We start from the raw sequence: 14,456 nt of genomic DNA on the forward strand, positions 1-14,456 counted from the left end.
TATTAAGATGTAACATAAAAAAATTACTGTACACTCTACTTTATAAATAATATTTACATTTTTCTTGATATCAGCAGTAAGACTTTATAAAATACTACAAATTAAACATTAAATGGCATAAGAAAGACAAAACGTTATGATATTCAGGATTCAAAAATACATGATATTTGTCATTTTAAAAAAATGGTTTTAACTTGGGAAATATGCAAATACAAAAATGTACCGGGAAAATGTGCATTATTTGGCAAAATTCCAGACTTTGGTTAAAAATGTTCATTTTGTTTTTGTTGAAAGATTAAAATGCATTTCAAAAATAAAAAAAAAGCATTTTAATGTAGATTTTAAATTATCTAATGCACGTCATTCTGTCATTTGTCCTTAAAACTGATACTGCAATCTTAATGTGAAAAATAAATAATGAAATATCTATATTGCACAGAAAATCTACACTGTAAAAAAAAAAGGGCATGGAAAATGGATAATGTACATTTTCTATTAAATTAACAGACATTTCCTTCAGTCATAAAACATTTAATGAATTGCATAAATCAAAATACACACTAAACACCTGTAAAAATCAATATGAAAAATTCCTTCATAACATGGTACATTGGGCCATATTATTACTGACTTTCTTAGTGTAGATAGCATTTTTAACAGAACAACTCTATCCTTCTTGCAAACACACCAACATCATTAACTGGTTTTAATTAGTATAAGAGCAGGACTGTGACCCAAAACTTCTGAAGGAGGCCCAGAACCCCATCAGATACTAAGATCAATCGCAAAGGCAATTAATCAGCCGTTACACTAAGAGCCTGCCCACTTTCACCTACGACAACAAATCTTTAACAATCCCCTAGATTTGTCTGAGCTGGCAAAAACCGTACAGCGAGGGAACGCTCTGACAGGTAGCCTTTGATCTGCTAAATCTACGTGTAGCTAGAGGCTAAGGGTCTAAAAATAAGAAAAGGCATTCATCTCGGGGAACAAACATGACCTTGACCACAAAAGTTCGAGATGGGAGCCAGGAAAAAGAAGAGCAAGGCATGACTGGAAATGACTTTTTAACCGGCACATGTTCCTACACCTGACTGGTCATGTTTTTCACTCAGGATCCTTTTGTGTCCCGCACATTCGCACTGCGATAGCACAAATCCCGGGCAGCCGTGTGTGGAATGGCTGAATGGTGTTGTTGGGGAGAGAAGCTCGGCCCTTTTGAAGTTTCATGCCACAGTCGGACAGAAATACTGTGAGCGAGCGCTGAGATAAGACCAAATCATTGAGCTGAATCTCTGACAGGAGGGAATGTGTTTCAGCTGGGCGCTGACAGATCATCCAGAATATCCCAGTTGGACGGAAATAGGGCATAAAAACAGCAAACACTTGCCATCTGAAAACATGAGGCGTAATGAAAAGAATGAAAATCATGTCATTATTTACTCACCCTCATGTCATTCTAAACCTGATGAATCCTCATACAGAGACAGCCCAAAAACCTAACACAAATGCCATTGTATGATTTATAAGGACAGATAACCCAAAAATAAAAATTCTGTCATTTACTCACCCTCAGAGTTGTTCCAAACCTGAATATTTTGAAGAATGTTGGTGAACAAACGGTTGCTGGTAGCCATTGACTTCCACAGTGTTTTTTTTTCCATGAAGTCAATGGCTACCAGCAACTGTTTGGTTACCAACATTCTTCAAAATATCTTCTTTTGTGTTCAACAGAAGAAATAAACTCATACAGGTTTGAAACAACATGAAAATTATGACAATGATTTTCATTTATGGGCAAGCTATCCCTTTAAGAAGACTCAGAATAAAGTCTTACAGACTTCTTTTTAATAGTAGTTTTTGTACAAAAAATAAAAAAAGAGAAATATTTTTTCCCACTGAAAAAAATTAAATCATACATTCTATTTAAAATTAAAATGTTAAAAACTACACTGTTAAAAAAAAGTTGTAAATATAGGTTACCAGAAATTCCATTTGAGTCTAGCTACTCCAAAATGTTGTGTTTAATTCAATGGGTTAATTGCTGTTTCTTTGATCAAATTTATTAGTCATTTCTGACTGAACATTGTTTCAAAGTAATAAATAAATAAATAAACAATGTGTGTCTGTTACTTAATATAATTACCAAAATTGTCTTGATATTGATGCGATTATGGATTAATTTTGGTTGGAAAAAATGGTTTCACTAGACAAATTCCTGTTTCTTTTTTGCTTTTTCCACTTGCTGCCAAAAAAGTGCTTTTATTAATGCTGCTGCAACAAAATAAAGAGCAAATGGTGTGCATCAGGTGTGTAATTAATGATGTGTGCGTTTAATCTTGTGTTGGCACGGATTAAAAAAAAAAACATGCATGTTTGAAATGACATCTGTGAGAAAATAAAGATTAATTTATTTGAAGCAACTGCAATCTAACAAACCTGCAAAGTTTTGAGCAATCCAACTGGGTAGCTGCAGAAATGAGTTTCTAAAACTCAAAAAGAGTTCACATTTTAGCACTTGTGGTTCCTTCATCCTAAATTCAATAGGTTTTTTGATTGGGGTTTTGGTTAAATGGCCTGCTCACGCACTTACAAACTCAAACTCAAATTTTCCAAGACTGAAAAAGTTGTTGGAATGATGGTGATAGTCATTTATAGTTTCACTTTAGCTTTTTAATTCTATCAACTGTATTTAGGCTTCCAAATTTATTAAAGATGAAGATTATCATGAGAATCAGAAATTATTGCAATTTATTTTTTGCAATAATCCAAAAGCCAAAGAAAAACACAATTTGCTTTTGCTGAAGGAACCAAGCTCATGAACATCCAGGTTGGCCTACAAAAATCTCAACTGCAGACAATTTTGGAAACATTTCTGCGATTCTGTTCAATGCCTCTTTAACACAGAAAAGTAAAAAAAATAAAAATAAATAAACATGCACATGACTGCAGGCGTAAATTCTTGCAGATAGGAAACACGTTTAGATGTTTAGATGCACAAACTGGCATAAACTATTTCCCAGAAGTGTGTTTGGCATTTCTTTCCTGCTAATGCAAGCAGACAGACAGTACGCTGATTAGTCAAGAGTAAGCATCTTTCCACAACCCCAAAACAGCCCCGGGATTTATAAAACTCAAATCAAATCACAACCATAACACATAAAATCCCACACTTTTGCCCTGACAAGTTTGAAAGAGGAAGTTTTGGGCGTGCCTTGCAGCGTCCCATTAATGGAGCAGTGCTCTATTACGCCGTCTAAAGTAGGTTAAGTGCCCATGCTGTGCTCTTACAAGCACTCTGATAAACAAGCACCCACAGTTTCTCCCTATAGATCTACCTGGTGCAGGTAATTGTAGTCTGTCACTCCCCTGCAAATCCCTGGAATTTCCACCTCCTTTCTCCTGACGGCCTCCCCACCCTTCTCTAATCCCACCACACAACTGTCTGTGTGATTTATTCCCACTGGAGGGATGAAAGGAAGCTTAAGCGTGTGCTTGGAAGATTTAGGCACCGCTGGATAGTTAGGAACAGTTGAGAGACCGCAGTGAGCTGTGATTTAAATCAACCAGTCAAATAAATCTCAATTTCTTGCAGTCTGAATTTCCCTTCATATCAGCTTATAAAAATTCTACAAACATTGTGATTTTTTAACTGATTTTGTTTTTATGTTTAGGGGTGGGATGTGATGAGTTTTCATGCTTACATTATATATAAAAAAAATATTTTAAAAAATTCATAAATTTTTGTATAATTCACATACTCCGAATTCATACAAATCACTACCTTGTAAAATAGTTGTGTTCTCGTTAGACTGGGTTGAAAAATGCACAAAAAAAAAAAAAAAAAAAACTTGTGCAACCATCATTGAAAATGAAACCTTAATGATTACCGATATCAGTTTGTTTCACCATGTAACACTATATATGCTAAACTTAAAGAAAATCCTGTTTTTCCCAATGCAAAATGCACTTACCATTTAGATACAAGCATTTTGACAAAATGAAGGTGGAGTATGGTTGAAGTAATACTTTGAATCATGCTTATTTTGCATAGTCTCTTGCAATCCATTACACACGTAAGGCACTTAATTGAACACAATTTCTTTTGTTGTTTTTGTTTTTTCTCATGCAACTTATTGCACATTGTTCAGCATTTTAACGTACATGTTTCTACAACGCATTGATTTCACCCCAGGGAAGTTCGATCTTATCTTATCCCAATGTTAATGGAAAAATGATTTAGGACATTCTCAAGGATAATTAAATGTTTTGAATATTATTGAATTTTTTTATAGGCATTTAAACCTGCAGTAGCACAGATCTCCAGTCTCACTAAAAAAGAAATTAATCCTCTACAAATGAATGCACATTCCTCTCATGAACTGAACGCCACAGTTTAATCTTCACATCAAAGTAATGCAACATGGATGTTAATGGAATAGTTCACCCAAAAATAAATTTAAATTCTATTATTACCTGCTCACTCTTGTGTCAGTAAGTAAACACCATTCAAGCAGTACAAAAAAGCCATGTAAAGATATGTCTGTTCCCACAGAAAAAAAAACAGCTGCATAATGTCTAGAAAAGAACATTCTGCATAGAGATGAACATATGTTTCTAATGTAATAGAGCACTATACAGTTTTGTATGTTTACATATACATGCGTATAGTTCTAGACTAAATGTGAACATGCATTTACTCAAAAACAGAACTTTTAATATTAAAAACAAACAAGCAAGCCCAGCTCAGATTTAAAAAGTAATGCAAAAGCAATGCAGAAGTAAAGTAATGCATTGCTTTCCATGAAAAGTAACTAACGTAATTAGTTACTTTTTTATTGAGTAACGCAATATTGTAATGCATTACTTCTTAAAAGTAACTTTCCCCAACACTTCTTGCCATTTCTTTGCAATTATTTGTGAAATTAGCAATTTCTGAATAAAAGCTGTTCCTTCATTAATTGAACCAGTGTTGCGGTTTTCCCACACAATTGGGCTATTTTGAAAATGCAGTCGCGGGAAAAATTACAGAGCCGTGGGCTGCGGTTTTTTGAGCTACTTTTATAATGTACTATAATGTAATTTATAATGTTTATAATGTACCGCCCTTATGTAGCATGATGCTAATGTTAGCTCTAATGCACCTGCAGAACAGGTCCGATTCTTCTTCATAATGCATTTTGTCATAATACTTCACGTAAGGTTGCAAGAAAATGTTTTGTTGTATTTATTTAGAAATACTTTTGATAATAGTTGGGTAAAAGTCTACTGGGATTGAAGCGATGTGGCTTGGTAAACGTTTTATTGCCAGGATAAAGGCTGGTAACGGCTGAATATAAACAAAAAAATGTCACACTTTATATTAGGTGGCCTTAACTACTGTGTATTTACAATATGACCACAATAAGTACATTGTGCTTATTTTATTTTTTGATGTATTTCAAAACACTTTTGCTGCTATTGAGGTGGGATATGTTTAAGGATAGGGACAGGTTTGGAGGTATGGGTTGGTTTAAGGGTGGGTTAAGGTGTGAGGGATGGGTCAACAGTGTAATTATAAATGTAATTACACGGTCCATGACATTAAATGTTTTAATCGATTGATAGCACTAGAAAAAACATTTTGTGCATTACCAGTTGAAGTCATTTTACTTGATCCAAATACAGGTTTGGAATAATGACAATTACATTTTTGAAGTAAAAAATAATAAATCTATTTGGGTCTCGTCATAGTTTTGTTGCCACCATATCATAAAAAGCAATAAGCCAGCTTTGCAAAAACATGCAATATATGAGGGTGGGCCAGATTTGTGGAACCCTATGTGAGGGTGTTACCAAAATGACAGATGACTATCAGGATACAGGCACAACATTCCTCCACGAATGCTGGTCCCCTGACTGAGAGCAAAGCAACAATGTGGGGCTTGTTGCTCCAGCCCTTCTGCCCCAAGTAACACCCTGACTGACCTTCCAAATCTGACCCCACCACCCAGAGCAGACCACCCCATCAGAAGAGTCCCATGTAATACATCTTTGAGCAGTGCACACAGGGAACTTTTCCCTGAAATACAGCATGCAATTCAACTAAGCTGACCGTGTTTGCATGTACAAGAATATTCCATTATTAATCAGAATTTGGCCTCTTATGAATATGTCAACACACAAACCAATAGTTTTGAGCACATACTTTGCATGTAAATGTGGTCTGTTTGTGTCAACAAGTAGCCGGCATACATAGCAATCACCAGTGTCAGAAATTAATTTATTAAGGACATATATTTATAAAAATTAAAAATGTCATTAATTAATCAAATAATTAATCTAAGTTACGCAATTAAATTCTAAACAATATATTGGCTGTTTTATTAATAAATCATAATAAAATAAGCATGAAAAATACAAGTAGCATTAAATAATCTTATATATATATATATATATATATATATATATATATCAGCAAAACATTATTAAAAATGAACTATGGATGCTTTTTTTTTTTTTTTTTTTTTTTTGCCCCCACATTTAAAATCTCATTTTATTTATTTTAATCACTTTTGGTGATATTTTCCCTGTTCTGGTTAATGTCTGACCCTGAAAACATCAATACTTTCTAAAAAAAATCATCCCAAACGATGTCTAAAGATTTTGTAAATATCTAAAAAAAAACATCAGGTCGTTTTGATATGTCTGGTTACTACATACAAATTAGATGTGTACAAATGGGTAGTGCATGTATCAAAGGAAAATTTAATTATAAATATAAAATAAAATACATATATAACCAATCACAATTTGGTTATGCAAACATCATGTGAACCGATAGCTTTGGAACACAAACATACTTTTCAAAATCATCTGAACCATGAAGATGATGTATTCAGTATGTGAAATAATATCATAAAACAAAAAGGCCTTTTTTAACAAAAGATAGAATTTATAAGTAGACGAGAACGCACCAATTTCTAATCTGGATTCCATCCGTAATTAAACTGTGCAATGATGCAACTCATTCAATGATCCAAATGTGAACAGAACAGTATTGTCTACGCTTAGTCTTGCCCTGATTTCTCACTGTCTGGTCATGTAGGAGACTGTGTTTATTTACCCTGTGAGGTCTGAACAGAAGATTCTGGGTTTGTTATTCATTCATAACTGTATAGGTGGGGTTGTTGATACAATCTAACATCTGTCAACACATTAAACACACTACCAACCAAAAGTTTAGACACACTTGACTGTCTTTTGCTCTTTAAAATGTATTTTAAATGTAATTTAACATATGCGTAAATGCTTTAAATGAGTTTTAAATTGCGCCTTTCCAAAATGTAAGATGGGTAATTTTGATAATTTTAATATTGAAGGAAAAGCAGTCAACTATAGCCAGCATACATGGTGGTCTCCAGTGTCAGAAATTTATTTATTAAGGACCAATATTTATAGAGTATAATGTCATCAAGAAAGTTAATTAAAATATTAAATAATATTGAGTGTTATTCATAAAACAAATAAGCATCAAATATACAATCTGCTTTAAGTAAAACAAAAACAAATTATGAAAGACAGAAAACAAATGCATACAAAATTGACTATTGATTTATGTATTTGTTTGTTTGTTTCGGCTCCCACTTTTAAAAAAATCTGGGACTTTTTTAAATCACCTTTGGTGGCATTTTCCCCAATTTATGCTAAATATCTGACCCTGAAACCCTCAATAATTAAAAAAATAAAAAAAAATAATCGCAGGTGGCATCTTATGAATTTTGCCAAGACTTTGCCAAGACGGTTTAGATTTGTTTGGTCACTTCATAAAAAGTTGGTGTGTCCAAATTTTGACTGGTGGTGCATGTATCATTTACCGGGCGGAAAAAATCCAATAAATAAATAAAATACAAATTAAAAATATATATATAACATCTGCGCCAGTGATTCATTTTACTGGGGGGTGGGGGGTCTTCACTGTCAAGTTCACCGCACAACTTCAAGAACTTTCGATGGAGATATTCCTGCATGAGCCCATGTGCGTCCTACCTTAGATAAGAGCCTCTTTTCCTCTTTCTTTTTCTCCACATGCTGATCCAAAGGCATCTGCAGAAAATCGTCTTCACAGCAGATGAAGCTCACGGTGCATCCCATCCAGACAGGTTCAGGTGAGCGTCCTTAAGACCCATTCAACGCGAGCGTTCCCGTGATTATTCCTCCTGAAGGTCAGCACGGCAGGTATGAGCTGTGATCAAACACTCACGGGCATTGCAGCCCTAAAGAAATCCAACAGGCGTTATTCCATTAGCGTCGGCGTCTCCGCGCGCAATGTTCGCTTTGACCACAGAACTCCCATTCAGAATGACGCACTAAAGTAGTGGGAAGGACTGGAGCGGGAGGGGGAAAGTTTGAAAACTGGGATGTGTAACTCCACTCGCGCGCGCACACTCCCAGAGCTGCAGGAAACGCAACTGTTGTTCAGTGTTAACACGGGCCACTACTCTTTCATGTGCGGCGCGGTGCGTTGTATTGCGCAAACAACTGCGCAGGTTCAAGAAGTCGTGGGATTTACACCTGAGTCACACTATCTGCTGTCTACCTATTTAGTTATAGATTCTAGTGGCTTTAAGCACTGCTAACATTTTAAATTACAGATATATACGCATTTACACAAAAAAAGTTCAATAATAACAATGAGAAGGAAAAGGCAAAAAAGTACAGAATGAACTGTTTTGTTTTTAAATATTAATTTAAAAGTCAAATTAAGTGTTAATTTCTATCTATCCATCTATTACTGTATTGATCATCTATCTGTCTGTCTGTATGTCTATCTATCTGTCTGTCTCTCTATCTATTGTATTGATCATCTATCTGTCTGTCTGTATGTCTATCTATCTGTCTCTCTATCTACTGTATTGATCATCTATCTGTCTGTCTGTATGTCTATCTATCTGTCTGTCTCTCTATCTATTGTATTGATCATCTATCTATCTATTGCTGTATTAAGGGAAAGGGAAGGGAAGTGGTGTGTGGCCAAGTATGGTGACCCATACTCGGAATTTGTGCCATGCATTTAACCCATCCAAGTGTACACACAGTAGTGAACATACACCCGGAGCAGTGGGCAGCCAATGCTGCGGCGCCCGGGGATCAGTTGTGGGTTCGGTGCCTTGCTCAAGGGTCTCACCTCAGTCGTGGTATTGAGGATGGAGAGAGTGTTGGTTATTCACTCCCCCCACCTACAATCCCTGCCGGACCCACAACCTTCAGGTTAAAAGTCCAACTCTCTATCCATTAGGCCACGACTGCCCCTAGTATTGATTACCTATCTGTCTGTCTGTCTGTCTGTCTATCACTGTATTGATTATCTATCTGTCTGTCTGTCTATCACTGTATTGATTATCTATCTATCTATCTATCTATCTATCTATCTATCTATCTATCTATCTGTCTGTCTGTCTGTCTATCACTGTGTTGATTACCTATTTATCTGTCTGTCTGTCTGTCTGTCTATCTATCACTGTATTGATGACCTATCTGTCTGTCTGTCTATCTATCACTGTATTGATTATCTATCTATCTATCTATCTATCTATCTATCTATCTATCTATCTATCTATCTATCTATCTATCTATCTATATATCTATCTATCTATCTATCTATCTATCTATCTATCTATCTATCTATCTATCTGTCTGTCTGTCTGTCTGTCTGTCTATCACTGTGTTGATTACCTATTTATCTGTCTGTCTGTCTGTCTGTCTATCTATCACTGTATTGATGACCTATCTGTCTGTCTGTCTATCTATCACTGTATTGATTATCTATCTATCTATCTATCTATCTATCTATCTATCTATCTATCTATCTATCTATCTATCTATCTATCTATCTATCTATCTATCTATCTATCTATCTATCTATCTATCTGTCTGTCTGTCTGTCTGTCTGTCTGTCTGTCTGTCTGTCTGTCTGTCACTGTGTTGATTACCTATCTATCTGTCTGTCTGTCTGTCTGTCTGTCTGTCTATCTATCACTGTATTGATGACCTATCTGTCTGTCTGTCTATCTATCACTGTATTGATTATCTATCTATCTGTCTGTCTGTCTGTCTGTCTGTCTATCACTGAATTGATTACCTATCTATCTGTCTGTCTGTCTATCTATCACTGTATTGATTATCTATCTGTCTGTCTGTCTATCTATCACTGTATTGATTATCTATCTGTCTGTCTGTCTATCTATCACTGTATTGATTATCTATCTGTCTGTCTGTCTATCTATCACTGTATTGATTACCTATCTGTCTGTCTGTCTGTCTATCACTGTGTTGATTATCTATCTGTCTGTCTGTCTATCTATCACTGTATTGATTATCTATCTGTCTGTCTATCACTGTGTTGATTACCTATCTGTCTGTCTGTCTATCTGTCTGTCTGTCTATCACGGTGTTGATTATCTATCTGTCTGTCTATCACTGTGTAGATTATCTATCTGTCTGTCTGTCTATCTATCACTGTATTGATTACCTATCTGTCTGTCTGTCTATCACTGTGTTGATTATCTATCTGTCTATCTGTCTGTCTATCACTGTGTTGATTATCTATCTGTCTATCTGTCTATCTATCACTGTATTGATTATCTATCTGTCTGTCTATCACTGTGTTGATTACCTATCTGTCTGTCTGTCTATCTATCACTGTATTGATTACCTATCTGTCTGTCTGTCTATCTGTCTGTCTGTCTATCACGGTGTTGATTATCTATCTGTCTGTCTATCACTGTGTAGATTATCTATCTGTCTGTCTGTCTATCTATCACTGTATTGATTATCTATCTGTCTATCACTGTGTTGATTACCTATCTGTCTGTCTGTCTATCTATCACTGTATTGATTACCTAGCTGTCTGTCTGTCTATCTATCACTGTATTGATTACCTAGCTGTCTGTCTGTCTATATATCACTGTATTGATTATCTATCTGTCTGCCTGTCTGTCTATCACTGTATTGATTATCTATCGGTCTGTCTGTCTGTCAAATTTTAGCTTTTAAATTTCAAGCTTTTCCAACTATTTTTAACTTTCAGGCATGGCTTTGTCAAGGCACATGACAGCTTGTTTTTATGGACTTTCCTTTTCTAGTTGTCAATAGAGTTGTAAGCGGTGAGATCAAAGCAATATAATAAACATGTTTAATCAGTGCACATAGTTACTGATCCGTCACTGATCCCACCATTGTTTTCATTTACTACACTAAAATTAAAGGTTCAGAGGCTAGAATATCTTGGCTAGGAATTTTCAGTGTGCATTCCAACTTAATGTGCCATTTGTGATGGGGTTATGCATGTCCACACCCTGTGATGCCAGCCAGAATATTTCCAACAAATGCTCAACAGCTATTAATAAATATACATTTGATTTTTATAAAAGACATCTGATTTTAGCATGCATGTAGTTTTAGTTGTTCCTACATTTCTATATAAACTTATAATAAATTTCAATACGAAAGTTATGCAGTCATGCAACTAACATGCAAGTTTACATTGCAACAACAGATTTCAATAGAGAGCTCAGAATTATGTCAACATAAAATCATATTGACAACCTATTTTAGTTCTGCATTCTTAGGTATTTCCAAGTTAAACTTGATTTTATCGCTCTGGAATTGGTTACATTCCACCAAAGTATAGGAGTTACCGAAATCTAGTCCGTTTGATGTGAGCGATTGGTGACTTCAGCTGAAAAAGAAAGCAATTTCGTAGCACATTATTCAATTTTTCCCTTTGGAATAACATGCACAGATGAATAATTCACAGTAAAACAGAAATGCATTCAGAAAGTAAACAGAGTTTTCATTTCCTATCAAGTGTAAGCAGTGTCTGAACCTAATTAAAACTAAAGAGTCTGTTTAGTATTTGAGAAGACATGAATATATTGAGCAAATGTGAATATCACATCATAACCAATAGCCTATTATTTGGCTATAGAACACTCAAAGCACACAGTAGATTTTGCAGGGAGAGTGCAGCCTTGTCTGATTTAAAGAAAGACCTTTCTGTTGTTTATTGCATAGAAGAAAGCTTGGTTGCTGCTTAAGTGGTCAAAAAGAGATAAACAGTGTCATGATTAAAAATGTGTGCTACTGGTTCACCTTTACAGCAGAAAAAGCACTTTTTTTAATTGCACTTAATGGGCGATTTAAATCCCTGAATCAATACATCACTGATTCAGCAAGCAAAGTGGACCGTGTAAAAGCTTTTGGCCATAAAGTGCATGTGAGGGACACATACTCAATTTATTCCTAACAGCTTTAGTTCTTGAGTTTGTGTTGTTATAGGACTTTGCTTGCTCAAGGTGAATGGCTGAATTGCATGGACTGATAAGGAATAGCTTAAATAATGACTTCCTTCCTCAAGTGTTTGCATGTATTCTGTTCAGCGACTAATTCAGGGGGATTTTTTATCTGCAGTGGGAGTTTTCTTGTTAAACTGTGGGAACAAAATGGGTTATATTGTGTCAGATTTCTCGAAAGCATTTCTTTTAACTCTAAATTTTGAAGGCATGAAATAATTTTGTTCATTTTGACTTAAACATATCAAAGATTCAGTTAGTCATTGAGACATTAGACTGATTCACACTGTAAACACGGAGTTTGAGACCGATTCCAATTTCATTGAAATGATTCATCAAAAAGAATCTGTTCACAAGAGCCATTTGTTTGTGAATCAGACTTCTTTCATTCTTGATTCCTAATCTTACATACCGCTTGTGTCAGATTTGTCAAAATAATTGTTTTACTCTTTCTTTTGAGCCAAAACTGGTTATAGGTTCATTTTGATTTAGACATTTTAAAGATTCAGTTTAAATGAGTCATTAGACTGATTCACAATGTAAACTGTGAAAAGTGTATGAATCACTCTTTATTCCTAACCCTCCATACTTCTATACAGTATTCGAGGGATTAATTTTGAGAATAAAATTTGTTGTGACATTTCTCAATATTGCTGTAGAGATCATAGGTGGAGCCATGACTGAAAACCTTTTAGTTATGGGCAAGCATGCAATATATCTATGAGCACATGATGGCTTTTAGTGTTTGTGTGGATTGAAATAGAAGTGCTAGTAGATAATGGTTTGGAGAGGGTGTTATCTTTGGAGCAAAGCCCAAACTTTATGAATCTGTGTAGTGCTACACCACCTCTGTGTCCTCTCAAGACCAAATATCCAAGACCAAAGTTTACTCATCCATCTGAAACAAAACCATCCACACAAAGACATCACAAATAAGTCTTAAGCATGTAATATGTCCTCTTTTAAAAATGAATTTTCATCTGTTAAAGTAAGTCAAAATCACAAATTGGGTTTTGTGGCTGTCTTTTAGCTCCGAGGCAGCTCGAGTTGAACACTAGGGCTTTGTTTTTCTACTGTTGTTGGCATTTTTAAGAAAAAGTACCATTTTAGCGTAGAGGTGGGATAACATAATGAAGGATAACTACATTAGTGCCACAATAGCCAAGGTCAAGGATCAGAGCACCTCTTTCAGCCCATTACTTAGTCCAATTTGTCTCTGCCCTTTTTCCATTGACCATTGATTCCATTAGTGTTGAGCTCAGATTGTCAGCTGAGGCTCCTTAACTGAGAGGAATGACATTGGGATAATTCAGAAAAATAAAAACGGACTGTCTTTTTTCGTGTGACAGTAAATACCTAGACAATCTTCTGTTTTAGAGTGTTTTTATCATTGTCATTGTTGCACCAACTAAACTTTAACTTTAAACTTTTTTTTTCTTTCTTGGTTTAACCCTTGTACTTTGCTGAAAACACTTTACTTAATCTGGTGCTCCTAGTCAAAAATGACCAGTAAATTTGCTTGTAAATCTCTCATTATGCCATATTAATCACCAAATCTTGGATTCAATCTTTTTGATCTGAGATCATGCACCACAGTTTTTGAGTGAACACTGCCAAAATGATCCACAAATAAAGTTTTTTTTTGTTTACTCAAAAACTAAGGTGCGTAAGCTCAGATCAGTGAGGCCTATCAATTCCAAAAGTAAATACAAAACCTGTGCTAAGTGAAAGAAAACAAGTTGATAAAAAGATTGGATCTGTTATTTGGAAAAAATAAAATAAAATAGGCAGTGGCTATTTGCACTAAGTGTAAATAGCATATTTTCATATTTATTTTTTACTATTTACACTAAATTGCAAATAGTGATGGATGCTATTTACACTAAGTGCATGTTGGTGGGCGGAGTTAATGTAAATGCCCTTGGCCAAAAAATATATATAGCATAACAAGAGATTTTTTTAAGGCAAGTAATTTTTGACATGTTTGACACTGCAACTTTAACAAGAGATATGCAAAAAAAGCACAATAATTATTAATTTTTCTAAAAAACATTTTTGTTTTTTTTTGCGGGGGGGTTAATGAAGTCAGTAGGTTTTAGTCCAATGCATTAACATTAACTAGCA

At 35.0% G+C, this 14,456-nt stretch overlaps 1 protein-coding gene across 2 annotated transcripts in view; it reads right to left on the reverse strand.

Annotated features, from left to right (window-relative positions):
• The window catches only part of LOC306876396 (tensin-1-like), a 230,550-nt gene extending 222,070 nt beyond the window's left edge, over positions 1-8,480 (reverse strand). For both annotated transcript variants that reach the window (XM_079427510.1, XM_079427512.1), the window contains exon 1: positions 8,029-8,480. In XM_079427510.1, the coding sequence (XP_079283636.1) occupies positions 8,029-8,133 (105 nt within the window). In that variant the 5' untranslated portion in view covers positions 8,134-8,480. The remainder of the gene's footprint in view (positions 1-8,028) is intronic.
• Positions 8,481-14,456: the final 5,976 nt, after the last annotated feature.

The sequence above is a fragment of the Barbus barbus genome (genome assembly GCF_936440315.1).
Source record: "Barbus barbus genome assembly, chromosome: 10".
NCBI lineage: Eukaryota > Metazoa > Chordata > Actinopteri > Cypriniformes > Cyprinidae > Barbus > Barbus barbus.